The sequence below is a fragment of the Vigna unguiculata genome, chromosome 11, assembly GCF_037176805.1.
Source record: "Vigna unguiculata cultivar grain cowpea cultivar isolate G323 ecotype 2 chromosome 11, ASM3717680v1, whole genome shotgun sequence".
In the NCBI taxonomy this organism is placed as follows: Eukaryota; Viridiplantae; Streptophyta; class Magnoliopsida; order Fabales; family Fabaceae; genus Vigna; species Vigna unguiculata.
Genome location: NC_140802.1, coordinates 38,610,078 through 38,627,829, shown reverse-complemented (window position 1 = coordinate 38,627,829; position 17,752 = coordinate 38,610,078). Strand labels below are relative to the sequence as shown.

The window sequence follows — 17,752 nt, the reverse complement described above, 5'->3', positions numbered from 1 at the left end:
ATGATTATATTTTAATATTGCTAAAAATTAAAATATAATTAAACATATAAAAATTTAAATTAATAGAAAAACCAACAAAGAATGGTGTTAAATGTCTAAAAAGTTAAAAAAGAAAAACAATTGAAATATGAGACTTCATTGAATTTCCTTCTTTGACTTCTCGATAACCTTTTGCAATATTCATGTTAGCTTAACCAAATCTGAATAAATAGACTATTTCAATAGGACAATCATACTATGGCTTCAATTCTGTGACTCTCACCCTTTACTTCCTGAGGTGAGTTAGTGTGGACCATTCATTAATGTGTCACTATCTTTTCCTTTGAAATAATCAATGACTCATACTAAGTCGTCAGAGAGTAAATGATGAGAGTAAAAAAATGGAAGTCATATTATAATTTTCATTTCAATATCTGAAATTATTAATTATAAATATACAAAGTAAGCAATAAAAAAAATTAATTATCTAAACTTTCAATAGAGACCTTAGAGATTTCAAAGTGTTTATTTAGTATCAAAGTTATTACTTAAAAATTTCAAAGGTTAATTTGTCGTTATAAAACGTGTGATATGCATTTATATTATTTCAATTAATGGACTTAATTATTCCAGTTTTCGATGTAAGAATGGTAAGACCAATGCGTATTAATGATTCCTTAATGGGTACCTTAAAGTTACTGGTTAGCATTCTCCATAAAATATTAAACATTTACGACACTTAGACATTTTAGTACTTTAGATAAAATAAAATTATATTAATGACCATTAGTTATATTTCCTTTAATATTACAGTTAATTATGAATTTTTACAAGATTCAATGCGTATTAATTATTCTTAACTAGTACCCTTAGGGCACCGGTTAACAAGACTCTAAAAAATATTACTGTGGTATTAAATATTTATTTATTTATAGAAATTTAGATGTATAATAAATTATAAATTGCAACAAATGAATAGTATATGAGATCCTTAGTGTAAATTATATATATATATATCAGTGGTTTAAACAATCTTGTTTGGTTAAGATCCAAAAAATTATTTTGTTGATTTATGTAGTCCAGTTGTTTGCTTAAATTGAAAACGCTTATTCTATTTTTAAAATTGTAATTATAAAAATGCATTTGAAAAATATATTGATAGTATTAGTAATAAACAGCAACAACGTTTTAGTACGTACTTTACTATTTGTTTTGGGCTGATTTTTTTTCATTCAATCAAATTTGATTATCTTAAAATTTCTTTTTGTTAGAAATATTTTATTATAATTTAAAAAATAAATAATTAAAATAAAAATTCTATTGTTACTTATATTTTTATAGATATTTAATTTATGGATTAATGTTTTTAATGGCTAATGACTATATTCTTATTACTTTTACTTCTTTGTCTCCCTTTTCTATTTATAAATACCACCTAAGTGTATGGGAAAGACACAACAACAGAGACAACAAACACTAGAGTTTTTCTTAAGAGTGTTATTCTTTATTGTTTATATTATCTTTAAGACAGTGGTGTTCATAAGGTTCGGAGATCCTTCGCTGCACTCGATCAATCTGGCGGGTTGTTGTATCTTGAGAGAGAAACACATTTGATTTGGCGGGTTGTTGTATCTTGAGAGAGAAACACATTTGATTTGAAACACATATGATTGTGTATTTGTTTAGCCCTAGGGACGTTTTCTCTCTAAAAATAGCGCTATGCGTGCTTCAACCCAAGATATTTCTACTCCTTACCTTTTATCTTTTATTTTTTATTATTATTATAATTGTTGATCTCTTAATATTCATTGTTTTATATATTGTCTTAATATTATTATTGATTTAATAATTATTATTATATTATTTCATATTTATATTTAATCATTTTGTAACAGTTAACTAACAAGGATTCATGATTGTGGTCGTACCAATCACTACTCTAATTTTAACACACTTCATATTTAAATTTTCGCTATTATGATAGCTCTTTATATTTAATTTAGTTGAAAGTTCCTAACCTTTGAAACATATGAAGCAGCTAATATACATGTTATATTTAATTATAATTTTATTGACGGTGTGGAAAGCATAAAAAATTGTGACAATTTGTTGAATAACTATTTTGATGCTAATTACAATTAGATACATATCGAAAATTTAAAAGATTATATTAAAGTTAATTTTCTATCTCGGTGTATGCTTAAATTCATATGGAAAATTCGGAAATACGTATTAATACATACCCACTTATTTTTTTTCGAAGATAATAGTAAATTATAATAACAAATATTTTAATAATATGCCCAAGGTATAATTAACTATCTCGTTACTCAAAAACATAGTATATCCATGTCTATAAATAAACAGTTAAATGAATAGCTACATTATATAAACATAAAAAATAACTCATGGAATACGATGCACATAATTATATTTATTTTTAAATTTTTTTGAATAAGCACATGGTGAAATTATGTTAGGAAAAAGTCCAAGTGTGAGTCAAAAGTCTCACACTGAATAGAATAAACAAAGTTAAATGCTATATAAGAGTAAAGACCCATAACACCATTGTCTTAAGATTTTGGGGTTAAAGTGATATCAAATGTCTTATACGCGTAAGACTAATGTTATATAACCATATGAAACCACAATTTCTCAATAACTATAATCATAACCCATGTCTTAAGGTTTTACGGTTAAAATATGGAACCACAGGTCCACGAGTATAATCATAACGTATGGGATATTAACAAAATATTTTCTCATATTCACCATATTCATTGTTTTTTCCATAGTTTCTAAACCTGATCAAGCAGCAACAGTTTTTCTAGAAAGGTGTACAAAGAGACATGTTAAGACAATTGATTTGTATATTGTAGACAAGGGAATCCTATATTTTCCTGTCTCAAATAATCCCCTCAGAAATGGCCAATAACAAATAATCAAATAAACACTACAAAAAATCTCACCAATTCCACACTCGTTCTTGCTTTGAATTGCCACCACTGGTCGCGTTCCTAATAACCTGATAGTTATTGCTGACAAATGCAACAGCAAAATGGTAGTGCCTGGCAAGAAAACTAGGGATTCATCGAAGGTGTACCTGCCACCATCCTTGTCATCTCCAACATCATTTGTTGGAGGTAAATCTTTCTTTGTTATGTCAAATACAGTTTCAGACATTCCTAAAGTCTTGAGCAGGACACTCAGAAAGGCACAGAAACCAGCATTCATGGGTGTTATTCTTGACATCCTTTGATTATTCCACCATGCTTTTATTGATAACCCTTCTGCTAAATACACTGATACAGTGTATACCTTGTAAATTACAAGAATAGCAACTGGAATACACATTCCAAGGTCCTGAATTAAACACAATCCAAAGTTAATCTTCATATTATAAACCCTAAACCCTAAACATAGATATAAGCATACTACAAATTTAGGACTCTAGTAATAAAGTACATACACTTGGATTTGTGTTTTGTTTAAAGGTTGTTGTTGTTTGATTTGTTTACCTGTGGCAATAAATTGGAATTGGTGATGATGCAGTGTGCAAGAAGACATGCATAACATACTTCAAACGCTGGTAGCAGTCCCCAATTGTGAATCCACATATATGCTATGCACTGTCTCAAAGTAAGCTTATGAAAAAGGGTGCCAAAAATAGGACAGTGCTTGCTTACAAAGATCTCCAGCATCCCTGTGGCCCATCTCTTCTGTTGGGCCATTGTAGTTGGGCCACCTCCTGGAGCAAAGCCCGTGAAGGCAATTGGGTTTGGTGTACAGATTTCTGATCTCCAACCTCTTTCATGGATTGTCAGTCCAGTAAGCACGTCCTCTGTTAGGGATCCATATATCCAACCCACCTATAGTTTCCATCAAACCAATTTCTGCTTCAATTTCATTAATATATATGTATTTATATATGAAAAAAATATCAAATTATTTTAGTGTTAAAAAGTGTATTTTAAACATAATTTTTTAAAAACTGTAAGATCAGGTTTACACCGGAACATATTTCTAATCGATGTAAGACTTATGACGTAACAGAAGTAAACTTTATACGGTTATTTCTCATCCTTATTTGAATACCTGTTTGCCCCATCCTGTGCCATATTCATATCCACAACCAGCAACTTGGCTTGCTGCCTCAATAACGTTTGCAATATTAACAGCATTTGGTGAATATGTCCTTCCCTCCAATGCACAAGCAACTGACTTCATAAGCTCTTTTGAAGCTCCAAAATTTTGTTTTAAATCCTTTTCTGATATGCTGTTTCCTGAAAAAATTGCTGGAATGCGTAAGATAAACCATGGAAGCCATGGAAAATATTCTTAATATAGTTTTTAAAGGAACATCACACTTGAATTTTTACTTTTATATATACAGGATTAAAACACAAACTATATACTGAATTATAACATGAAAACATGAAAGTATGAATGTAACATGTACCCTTGTGAACGTGATCTGGAGAAAGACCATATATAACTTTTCTTCTATGGAAGCAGTTTGTTCCTGCGTAGAAAGGCCCTTGCAGCCCAGCTAATCCCGCTGCCAAGTACTGCATTATATAGAAAGAGATTTTCTTAGAAGTAATAAATTGACCTAACTTATATATATTGAAAAGGGTTTTTTCTTCTCTTCTGTAAAGATTAGTATTTAATTCCAATCACCTTAATCAAAATTGTCATCTGGTTTCCAAAAGGATCGTCCTTCAACGTAGCGTAGAATTGTTGGGGAAATTGGGCAAATGCAACTTCTTTTTGTCCTTTGGGATCAAGTAAAATGCACAATGCATGATGAACAATCTTTGGATTATTAACAATCATGTCACAGTCCACGTTCAGCATAAAGGGAGCATTGGTTATCAACCCAGAGACTCTTGTCTGAAATATAATTGTTGGACGTTGAATTACCAAAAAGATTATGAGTTTGGGATGAAAAGCATGGCAAAAAGATGAAGTGAGAGATTCACCATTGAGATATATCAGAAAAACAAAAAAGACAATAGTTTCTCACCAATACATTCATGGCACCAGCTTTGAAATGATGAGAATGTTTTGGCCTCTTCTCTCTAGATATATAGATCAAATGAGGTAACCCATCTTCAAGGTCTTCTTTGTTCTCCCATATAACCTTACAAATTCTTAGTATAAGTAAGCAGTGGTATTTTGTTTTAAACTAAAGTTAAATATAACATGCCAGGGTTTTGTTCATATATCTCATTGAGTAATAAAAATGTTATCTTAAAATTATAAAATATGAAAATTAATATATATAAAATAGAATTGATTTAAAAACAATAACATGACAAAAGAGAAGATATATAAAAACAATTTATGACAGAGAAGATAAACATATGATGTAGATGAATATAGAAACTATGAAATTTGTTTGATATTGTTGAATAGTTCACGAAATGGCGTAAATAATTAATTCTATATACCTTGATTATGGATGGATGATTTGTCCTCTCAGTGTTTGAAAAAACAGCAAAGTTTCCATGACTTGGATTTGATTTTTGGGATGCTTCCAATTCTATTTTTTGGCTAAGATCATCATACATATTCTGCCAACACACAACAAGACAACCATTTTGAAAGTTTGTGGTCAGAGACAACATAACTTAGTTACTATTTTATTGATTTTAGTCTGCTGTTTGTCTTTAATTAATTATTAATTATATACTCTCTTTTTTGGATTTTTTTTTCAATAAAAATCAGATTAAAAGTTTAGAGAAAATGTAATCTACTAAGATTTTAAAATTAACGTAAATACGTTTTACTGTATTTGATAGAATTACCGAGTTTCGGAACATAACAAAAAACTTGTGATATGGTATTTAACTATATTTTAACATATTACAGTTTTTTTTAAGATTAATTAATTACGATGAATATTTTCTAATGTTTTAGTATAAGATATATAAATATCACACTATACCCACAGTTTCATTCAAACCGGTGAGATTTTTCTTAACCTCTCATTCTCTTTTATATTAGTAGCCAAAAACTTGTATTTTTGGCATTACATATAATCTTTTCTTTATTTGTCGAATAATACAAATATTAGTACAATAATTTATCCTATTTATCTTCCAATCTTACGTAGCTTCTCTAAGATTAACTTAGTAGACCAATCTTATCTTTATCAATTAAGATTTCGGATTTAATATTATTAGTTAGCAAAAATCATATTTTTAAATCTATTGTTTGATCTAAAAAAAGTGATACAAGATGATGCTAATGCATCTTAGTATAATGTAGATATATGAAAAGAATTTGACGATAAAATCATTTATGTAGTAAAATATTGAAAACCATTTTGATTTTAATTTCCATTACTAAATTTTAGAATTTCTTTTGTTATCTCTTACAGTTTCAAACTTTTTCCAGAAAATCAGAGTTTTCAATATTATAATTGCATAAAGTTCTTTCAAATATTTTAATTCTCATCATAGATATTCATTAAAATAAAAAACAACAAAATCTAATCTTTAAAAGAAATGTTATAAGTTATTACATTCCTATATATTTATTAAAATCTACAAAAAATGGTATGCTAAAATAATCTTCTAAAATCTAATAGCTGAATTCTTTTTATGAGAAATTGAGAATGTCTTCAATGTTAATTATTTATTAGAAAAAAATATCTTTTGTTACGACTCATTTTTTCCAGTAAAATATAAATAAAATACATTTATATTCTAGACCTTTTCTAAGTCTAACTTTATTTTGTATGCGGAACATTTTAAGAATTTTTACTTTGATCATTCACATGAATATTAAATAAAAGTTAAAATGATAAATATATTAATGATGAGATAATTTGAAGCGCTTAAAATAATTGAAAAAAAAAGTCTCATAAATGTTAGCAATAATTTAACAAATATATACAATTTAAAACAATATTAATATTGAAATATTAGCTATTTTCTTAATCTTGAAAATTAATTAATTGATTCTTATATAAAATATTGGATAGAACAGTTCCTTTTATAAAGTCTCTATAAAATAATATTTGATATGGATAATAACTATATGCTAAATATATTCGAAATCATTCTCATAAAGCTTAAAATATAATTTTAATGTAACTTTTACAGGAAAAGAATAATTAAAATAATGTATAATTATGTTAAGGAATAGTTACCTTCATCTGTAACCATTCATGTTTGAACTCTGGTGTGTTGCTGGCCGTGGAGACTTCTGGTTTGGCAGAGAAGTATCTGAACGGAGTTCTAACTTGCACATTGTGTTTCTTGCAGAATGGTACCCAAAACTTTGCAAATTTGGAGGCTTCTTGAAGAGCGTAGAAGGTAAGAGTGGAACAACCATCGTCAGAGACATAACAAGCAAGCTTGTGAGGTGGGTAATCAAGTGCCAACAGAGACAACACAGTGTTCACTGTGATAATAGGTGGTTCAAGCACAGGATCCGCTGTTGTCACAAACATATCCACTCGTGGAAGCTCCTGCACACTGCTCACAAAATTCACTAATACCAACAATGCATCACCAAAGACAAAAACATGCAGTCTATACATTAAAACATTTCGAAAAATCATATATTTTGGTTGTCCTCACCAGTACTTTTAGACTGTATTAATGTAAACATGATTTGTTAACGTTAGTGCAAGGAATCTTATACTGTGAGTTGCTTAAAAATATTATAATATATAACAAAAGTTAAAAAACACACTGTAACATACCTTTGTAAGAGACGTTCTGGGTAGGTTTTGATTAGTGCTGGACTCCACTGAGTGGAGAGGGTGAAAAACCAAGAGAGGGTGAACCATGATTCGCAGACGAAAGCAACAAACCAAGGGAATGAGTAGTTGTTGACAGAGATAACGCGGTAACCAAGCAGCAACAAGAGAAGGATCAAAAGCAAGCTCTCCGTTACCCTTTTATAAGTGTACTTGTACCGGTGTTTCTCATAGAGAGGGAAAGAGTTTTGGTTGGCCATTGATATGAGCCAAGGTGCTAAGAGAGCTCTGAGTGTGTGTGAATACGATGATGACTACGAAGGAACGTGTATTTAAAATAAACAAATGAGTGTCGTAAAAAAATTGTAATTAGTCACGTGCTAGGTAACAGACAAAGAATTGACAGTTAAAACTTAACAGTTACCGGCCGGCCCTAGATTCTTCTTTGTTGTTATTGTGGCAGCAGACAGCTCAGTTATTGGATGGTTATTTTGTACCTCGTTTTCTAGTAACTTGTTTCATTGGCCATCTGGGAAACGTTTTAGCACCCCATATATTCGTCTGAAAGAGAAGAAGCGAGATATAGAGAGATAGATACATGTCAGAGAAAAAGTTGTGATCCATCGCATTACGTAAATTACTAGGGCACTATCTGTAACACAAGATACTGGTCCATGTGGTTGTGTTACATACAGAAAACCATACCGTACACAGGAATCGGTGTAGGGAGAGGACCACTAGAGGAGAAGGACAAGATAAAAATTACATGTGATGTGAAGGTGATCGTTAATGTTCAGTGTTTTTCTGCATTACGGTCCCATCTCAGTCTTCCAAAGCATTTTCGACCACACGGCTCACAAATTGCTGCTAGATTTGTAATTCAAGATGTTGGTTTTCACGGATGGAACATTTAAGGAAAACATGGGATGTCTACTATTTTTACCACTTTTTTTACTGCCTAAAGTGCCAGTACGTTTTTTATTTTAAATTTTTTTCTCAATCTACCTTATAGTGGTACAGTATGGTAAAAGAAATGTAAAACACGCGTGGTGGTGGAAAAAATTCACATTCACTTACTTCCATTCTTCGAAATAAAATTATTGTGAAAATTTTCCATTGTTGTTTCCTTGAACCTTTCATTTTTGGACTTAAAATGACCCAATCTCTATCCCGTTTGTGGAAACTCCCATTTTGGATCTCAATCCTTTGCTGCCATTTTGGAATCCTAATCCCATTCCATTGCACCCAGGAAGACACACACCAAATGTGTGTTTAGGGAGGTTTTATTTTGCTTTCCCCCTAACTTTTCGTTGACAACTTATGAAGTTCCCTTCTCATTTGAACTCTACAACCCATAACTTCAAAGTTTCAAAAACAACCCCTTCATATTAGTGTCAAGTTTGCAATCCCTAACGGAAGACTTTAGGTGTTCATATTTTTTCGAGGTTCTCGCATGGCAGTGGGGGATTTTTGGTGACAAAGGGTGTTATTCGTCTTCTTCCTCGATAGAAATTGGGTCTTCTCCTTGCATCTTCTCTCTCGACATGGTGTTACTTGTTCCATTCCAGATATTTGAGAAAAAAAATTGTCAGATTTATTTATTGCATCAGGAAACACAATTCCCTTCCTAACTAAAGTGGTTGACCTTACTTGTGCACACCATTACCAGAGTTCATCCCACTTGGGTCCACAAGGTATAGGTGCATTTAGGGAAAAACTTAGCTGGTATATTCTTAAACTTAACTTACAACTAAAGAACAATTAACTTGTAACCCACGAAGGAGTTTTCGTACAAAATAAAATTGTTAGATTTCCATATTGCATCAGGAAACATAATTCCCTCCCTAATTAAAGTGATGGACCCCACCTGTGCACACCACTACTAGAGCCCATCCTACTTGGGTCCATAAGGTTTGGCGCATTTGGGGAAAAATTTGTATGGTACAATTTTAAATTTAACTTGCAATTAAAGAGCAATTAACTTGTAAGCCACGAAGGAGTTTTTGCACAACATAAAATTTCCAGATTTCCAGACTGCATCAGGAAACACAATTCCATCACTAACTAAAGTGGTGGATCCCACCTGTGCACACCATTACTAGACCCCATCCCACTTGGGTCCATAAGGTGTAGGCGCACTTCGAGGAAAAACTTGGCTGTCACATTTTTAAACTTAACTTGCAACTGAAGAGCAATTAACTTGTAACCCACGAAGGAGTTTTTGCACAAAAATAAAAATTGACATACTTGGAAAGTGCAGGAGGAAACTAAATTCCCTTCCTAATAGATATCTGAAATTAATTCTAACACAATGACAATTAACTACTTACAAAACAAGGACTTTGTGCAAAAGACAATTTTGGAATTATTTAGTCCGGAGATGTCAAGTTAACATGCAACTAAAGTAAAATTAATTCGTCACCCATACAATACTTTTTGCACACATATATTGGCAGTGTTTGGATACTACATTAGTGAATACAACTAACTTCTTAACATGTTTCACAACACATGTTAGTGGGATAGGCTCTGGTAGTGGTGTTCCTAGGTGGGGTCCACCACTTTAGTTAAGGAGGGAATTGTGTTTTCTGATGCAATATGCAAATCTGACAATTTTATTTTGTGCAAAATTTCCTTCGTGAGTTATAAGTTAATTGTTCTTCAGCTGCAAGTTAAGTTTAAAAATATATCAGCCAAAATTTTCCCAAATGCACCTATATCTTATGGACCCAAGTGGGATGAGCTCTAGTAGTGGTGTGCACAGGTGGGGTCCACCACTTTAGTTGGGGAGGGAATTGTGTTTCCGAATGCAATATAGAAATTTGACAATTTTATTTTGTGCAAAAATTACTTTGTGGGTTACAAATTAATTGTTCTTCAGTTGCAAGTTAAGTTCAAAAGTGTGTCAGCCAAGTTTTTCCCCAAATACACCTATACCTTGTGGACCCAAGTGGGATAGGCTCTAGTAGTGGTGTGCACAGGTGGAATCCACCACTTTAGTTAGGAAGGGAATTGTGTCTCCTGATACAATATGGAAAATTGACAATTTTATTTTGTACAAAAACTCTTTCATAAGTTACAAGTTAATTGCTCTTCAGTTGCAAGTTAAGTTTAAAAATGTGACAACCAAGTTTTTTCCCAAATCTCTGACCAGGAACCATGAAAAAACATGAATAGCTAAAGCCTCCGGTTAGGGATTGCAAACTTGACACCAATATGAAGGAATTGTTTTCAAAATTAAGGTTATGGGTTGCAGAGTTCAGATGAGAGGGGAATTTCGTGGGTTGTCGACGAAAAGTTGGGAGGAATGCAAAATAAAACCTCCCCAAATGCACACATCTGATGGGTGCCTTCGTGGGTGCAATGGAATGAGATTAGGGTTCGAAAATGACAGTAAAGGATTGGGTTCGAAAATGGGAACCTCCACAAACGGGGTACAGATTAGGTAATTTTTAGTCCAAAAATAAAACTTCAGGTTCACATGAAAATGAAACAACACTTCTGTTTGGAAGAATGAGATAAGTGAATGTGAATTTTCTGCACGCACGTCTAACATTTTTACATTTTCTCTACAAGACTCTACTACTAGAATAGAAGGTACGTTGAGAAAAAAATATAAAATAAAAAACGTAATACCACGTTAAGAAAAGCGGTCAAAAAAGTAGTTATCCAATCGTTTCCCAACATTTAATTCTCAATCAAGGAAAAGTTATCCTAAAAATGTGTGACCAAAAGCTAATGTATTACTTTTTGTCTATACTATATGTACAAAGAATTGATATATTTTACAAACAAGAAGGAAAACAACTATTGATAATCAATATATTAATACTATATATGAGGATGTTTTAACACTCAGTCGTAATAATATAATAATATATATTGATGTTTAATATTAAAAAAAAATAACAAAGTTTAATTAAAATATGTTAATTTTTTAAGTTGTGAACTTCTTAACTTTAATGTAAAAGGATCACTCCTCTTTCGCTACAATGCTTAAATAGTTTTAACAGTAAATATTATGTTGAATCACGGATTACATAAGACACACTACAAAAATAATTATTTTTAGCGGGGGTTATATTTGACGTTTCTAGGGGTTTTAACCCCCACTAATGGTTTTACCAGGGGTTTGATATTCCCCCAGAAGGGCAAGCGTGGCTAACGAATTACCGGGGGTTTTAAGCAACCCCTGGAAGTAGCGCAACTTACCGGGGGTTTCGAAAACCCCCAGTAATGCCTGAGGTTCTGAAAACCCCCAGTAATGCATGGGGTTCTGAAAACCCCCAGTAATGCATGAGGTTCTGAAAACCCCCAATAATGCATGAGGTTCTGAAAAACCCCAGTAATGCATGGGGTTCTGAAACCCCTAGGAATGCATGAGGTTCCGAAAACCTCAGGTAATGTTTGGGGTTCCAAAAACCCCCGTTAATGCCTGAGGTTCCAAAAACCTCCGTTAATTCCTCAAAAACCCCTGTTAATACCAAAAAGTTATTAGTGCTCATAATGCTAAAGTTGTACTTTCCTGATAATTGATTTGTTTAGTTAATTATTTGAGTACGAAAAAAACTTTATTCTATCCTATTTATTGCTTAACATTTTGGTATCAATCAATACAAATAAGCAAAAATTTCAAGGTCACTTCAAAATAAGCAATCAATACAAATATTCATTCAAATAGTACCAATAGTGGACTAGCAATCATAATGCTCTTAATATAATAAGTGTTGGAGAGGTAGCATTTGAATGATAATGACATAATAAGGAGTGCACTATCTACCTACAATAAACCAAAATGTAAAAGGAAATTTATATTCTTAAATCTGCATCTCAAAATGTGATACCTAAGTTACAATCTGCACTTAGACTACAATTCAACCAACCTGAGTTTACTAGCTTTGATGATATTTGTTGACTCTATGATGGTGGAATTTAGTTGCCTACTGCACTTAGCAGGATTAGTCCTATACCATTGTTCAGTGAACTATTTCGTACTGATGGAGAACAACAGACTCTTCATTCTAGATCACCATGACACACTTATTCCATATTTGAGACGAATCAATGCAACAGAGACAAAGGCCTATGCTACCAGGACCATCATTTTCTTACAAGATAATGGAACATTAAAGCCAGTGGCCATTGAGCTAAGCAAACCACATCCTCAGGGTGATAACTTTGGTCCTATTAGCAATGTTTATCTTCCGGCAAACCAAGGAGTTGAAGCTTATATTTGGCTACTTGCAAAGGCTTATGTGATCGTAAATGACTCTTGTTATCACCAACTTAGGAAAAAATTGTCTCTGGAAAAAATAGTGAAAGTCTAAAAGCTAGAAAATTAGGAAAACAGCTTATAGGTCAAATCAGTCTTCAAGTCAAAACTAGATCAATAAAAATCTCAAACCAATGGAAATATGATATATTGTCAATTAAAAAAGATGTATGAAGACATCCTTTTTATTAAAAGTAACAAAAATTTCAATACTACTAATAAACCCTAATCCATATGGATATGATTATATATAGAAAAAACATTGAAGAGACTCCTAATCAGAAGTACGGAGACCACAAATTCTCTGAATTTTATGAGAAGTTCACCCACACACGTATTTTAGAAAACCACTACATCATAATTATCCAGTGATGCTAATGATTGAAGATTGAGTTTGGACATCAAGATTCTAATTTGCAAAACAAGAAAGCAAATAGGAAGATGTGATTGAGAGACATTGATTATTATATGACAAATTATGGTTTCCGTGTAGTGAATGTGGACAGCCACATATTGCTTGTTCCAACTGATAGGTAAACTAAATCAATTCTCACAAAAATAATGATATGTAGTAGTTCAAAACCATGGATGCTTCTTAATTATACGCATTGCATGATTATAAGATTTGATAGCTACCAATTTTATTTCTCCTATCCTTCCTGTTTGTCTTTCTGGTGGAAAGAATTATAAAAAATATGCAAAAATAAAGTCAATAGAGAAAATTTATTAGACATATACAATCATTTAAAAGAAAATCAGTGTTGTTTTCTAATTTATCATAAAGTAGCATTTCATTCCTTGTTTCAAGGAATACTTCAGAATATAACCTATTTGACATGAAACACATACTTACATGGATTCGAACCTTAACTCTCATCTAACTGTTTTGAGCAGATTAAAATGGAGAGATCATAATTGTTCATGGTTTTAAGTGATCATAATTACCTGAATGAGATTGATGATGAGCTGCAGGTGTAACTACATGTCCCCATGTAGAAGATTTATTGGTTGACATTTTCTTCTTGGTTGATATTTTCTTCATCTTCAGGTGGCTACAAATAAGATAAACACATCAAATTAAACAATGAAGGATAATAATTTAAGATGAATTAGTAAAATGACTCAACAATTGAAAAATGAAAAAAAAAACCTTGCCAGTTGTATATTTCCATCCTCGTTAGAAAATAATATTTCTAGGTTTTGTTGTTCAAATGGCTCACATTCATGAAAATTGTCAACATCATATTACATGGTTGTGTGGTAAAGGTATTACTATAATATTCTTTGAAACAAGTGGATAAAACTTTGAAAGTTATCATAATCGTTTGAAACATATAAATTAGTATTATATATATAAAATATGGTTTAAATTAAAAGTTTTTAAAGCTAAACTTCTACTAAAACTAAAACTAGAAATTTAATTAAACAAAATATGTTTTTCATAATTTGATAGTTCTGCTCTTATAGCAGAGGAAACTAAAAGCTGTAGATGAGAAAGGATGAGTAATAGAATGAAAGAATAGTTTTTTTCATAATAAACTTATTTGAGATTTTTCAAAATAATCTTTTAAGTATTTCTTAAGATGATAAAAAAAACAAGTTTATAGCTATCATTGTCTTAAATGAAAAAAAAAAAATACTCTCAAAATAGCAAGCATATAGATAAGAAATGCAAGGAAAGATTGATAACTATTTACAAAGAGGGATAATTTTCATCAAACTTTTTATTATTTCTTTTAACGGGTATATAACTTTCAGTCCATAATACAATCAAATAATTTCATTTTACAAACTAGCATAGTAGAGATCAGAGATGCAATTAAACACTACCTGTAGACAATAATTATCCTATCAAATGTAGGTTCTTGGGTTGTGTTCTTGTTTAGCAAACTACCAATTTTGGATATTAGCAAACAAATTCATGAGTGACAAGATAATCAAGATTTAAACAGTTTTAATGAAGTTGGCAAAGGTATACTTGATAATAGAATTACTAGCAAAACAAATAGAGATTTGATCTAACAGTAACAAATTTGCATGTAACTGTCTTGTAATGGAACTACATCCTGCTGTTGCTGCTGCAACAATGGTTGACTCTTTGTGTCCATTCGCCTCCTATAGATTTAAAAGGTATGAGAAAAGTATAAAAAAAGTTTTGGGAAGAAGCAAGAATTCCTAGGAGAATTTGACCCAACCTGGAACAACTTTAAAACATTAGAGCATAGCAAAAGCTTTTATTATTAAATGTAAAGGATCCGCAAATCATTTTGGTTCCTGCCTCACAGTTTGGAAACACAAAGATGCCACCGGAGGAAATATGGGCAGAAAGAAACACAAAAGCCATGTTATTGCCTTTATGCTTAAGTAGTATTCTTAGGTTCATTTAAAAAGCAAAATTTTTCATGTGTCAAGGGCTTCTCAAGGCTTTCCTTATGTGCATCAAAATGCAATGAAAACTTCACATATTAAAAAATGATCATTTTTTCTCATTCAAAGTGCCAACAGAAGTTTCCATCCTTAGATAGATTATGTCATGGACAAATAAGCTTCTTGTTCTTGTTACAGTTTGTGTATATAATGAAAATAATAAAGATATTAAGAATCACTTGCTTATGCTTGTGAAATGAAACGCAAGTAAAAGGACCATTCTTGGTTTAACAAATAATATTAATATTGTTGGTTCTTTTAGGAATCAGAACCCCAAAATTTCATGAGATTTATACTCAGGTCATTTCATTCTTTGGATTCTTTCTATTTACATAAAAGAGGTTTACCACACTAATTTTGGTGAGTTACTAATGAGCTTTAAACAAGGCCATCTTCCAGGGTTGAGACAATCTTCAAAGCAGTAAAGGGAAAACTATAAACTATAGAGAGCCTAAAAAATGAGAGTATAATTGTAAGGAGACAAAAATATCTTCACAGGTTATAAAAATGACTTAAAAAATAATGTAGATATTGGAGAAGTACATCTTCATTCTTCGGTAATTGATTCCTACCTACCAAACAACTTCCATTCATTTTGTTAGTGGAAAGAAATAGTCATTATCACTCCATATTCTAAGACTAGGCCTATAGGAATAGGTTTACCAAAATTAGTTGTCTGCAATAACATTGTAAGGCCAATTTTCATATTAAAAATTAAAACTCCACACGTTATTGCATTGACGTTCATGAAACAAAATCTATATAAATATAAATAGAATTTTACCATCATAAAGAGCTGCCAATTGGTTGAATCTTGGACAAGGTGCTGCTGCCATGTAAGTGAGATAACAACATTATTTATCAAAAGCAATTAGACATTAAAATCAAGTCCTTATCAACAGATTGTCACATGAAATTCGAAACTTTAGTTTTTGAACTTGGCAAAAAATAAAAATCAATTATAACAAAGTATAAACACAATTACGTGTAGTGAGGTGGAAGCCATTTCAGGGACATATTTATATCATTCAGTTTCCCCATTTTGGAATCTTCTCCTCCAAACAATATTAAAACAGAATTAGTCATAACTTCATTTTCTCGGGATACTTTTATAATAGACAAATTACTCTACACAATTTTTTTTCTGGAAAATTACTCTACACAGAATAAAGATTAATTATTCTGGAAAATCTAGAGTAAATTAATGAAATATTATTTTTTACAAGTGTTGGTTTCACTTATATCACTTATATTTAGAAATGTGAATGATAAGTATTTAGGGAGAAAGAGGTGTGAAGGCATACAACAAAGAAAGGGAATAACCTACCGAGTTACCTCAGCAAAGAAAGGAAAAGTTGGAAAAGAAAAAATGGCGAAGTGGTGAAACTTAAGAACAAAATCTAAGATGGAGCTGCAAAGAGGAGTACCTGAACAAAAGTAGGGATTACACTGTTACGATGGTTGCGGTGGCAATGGAATCACACTCTGGTTGCGGTGGCAATGGAATCACACTCTGGTTCCGGTAACTGTGGCACGATCAACGCTACTACTTGATGGTGACAAAGTAATCAGTGACCTAGGGCATGGGTAAAGGAGATGAAAAGAAGGAAACCAAATCGATAGCAGCATGGAAACGAAAACGAAAACGAAAACAAAATCAAAATTGAAATGAGACAAAGGGAAATGAAATCGAAAGAACAACAAAAATAAGGAGACAAAATTTTGAGAGAAAAGATCTTGGTTACCTTGAACTTGAACCAAAAACGATGGAGGCACAGGAAGGCTGCATTTTCTTCCTCTAGATTGACTTAGTGAGAAAGGGAGAAAATCTGAATAATCTAATTAAAAATTAGAAAAAAGGGTGAGAAATAAAAAAATAAGGTAAGATAAAAATTTTCCAGGGGTTCATCAAAAAACCCCTGATACTTAAATACGGTTCTCAAAACCTCCACCATACCTATTATTTATTATTATTTACCGGAGGTTATTATAACCTCAAGGAATAAACCTCATCTAAAATTACATATTTTTGTAATGACAATTGCACCTATAAGAATTTTATTAGGACTTTAATATATTATATTTTATCATAGTACGTTAATTAATTGATAATTTTATTTATATTTTAATCTTTTAAAACTCAAAAAGTTAATTTAGTTATATACTTAAATGTGTTTTTTCTTCTTCTCGAGAATCACCATCTTATGTAAGATGAGATTTTTTGAGTTTTAAATTTAAGACACATATTATGATTTTTCTTATTTGTAAAATTTAAGTTATAAATTTAAGACCGAGACTCTCTTATATTAAAAATGTTTGTATACGGTTCTTGATCTTTTTTTTTTTTTTTTTTTTTTATT

At 31.4% G+C, this 17,752-nt stretch overlaps 1 protein-coding gene across 1 annotated transcript; it reads right to left on the bottom strand.

Annotated features, from left to right (window-relative positions):
• Positions 1-2,723: 2,723 nt before the first annotated feature.
• On the bottom strand, positions 2,724-17,238 carry LOC114168527 (cellulose synthase-like protein H1). The gene is made up of 14 exons (XM_028053381.2): positions 17,138-17,238; positions 16,820-16,968; positions 16,177-16,218; positions 13,911-14,017; positions 8,118-8,254; positions 7,697-8,007; positions 7,139-7,466; positions 5,433-5,555; positions 5,006-5,122; positions 4,660-4,872; positions 4,439-4,547; positions 4,075-4,262; positions 3,498-3,848; positions 2,724-3,342 (listed from the first exon to the last, which is right to left on the bottom strand). Exons 6-14 carry the CDS (start codon positions 7,951-7,953, stop codon positions 2,788-2,790), a joined length of 2,241 nt encoding a protein of 746 aa, XP_027909182.1. The 5' UTR covers positions 7,954-8,007; positions 8,118-8,254; positions 13,911-14,017; positions 16,177-16,218; positions 16,820-16,968; positions 17,138-17,238; the 3' UTR covers positions 2,724-2,787.
• Between the last annotated feature and the right edge of the window lie 514 nt (positions 17,239-17,752).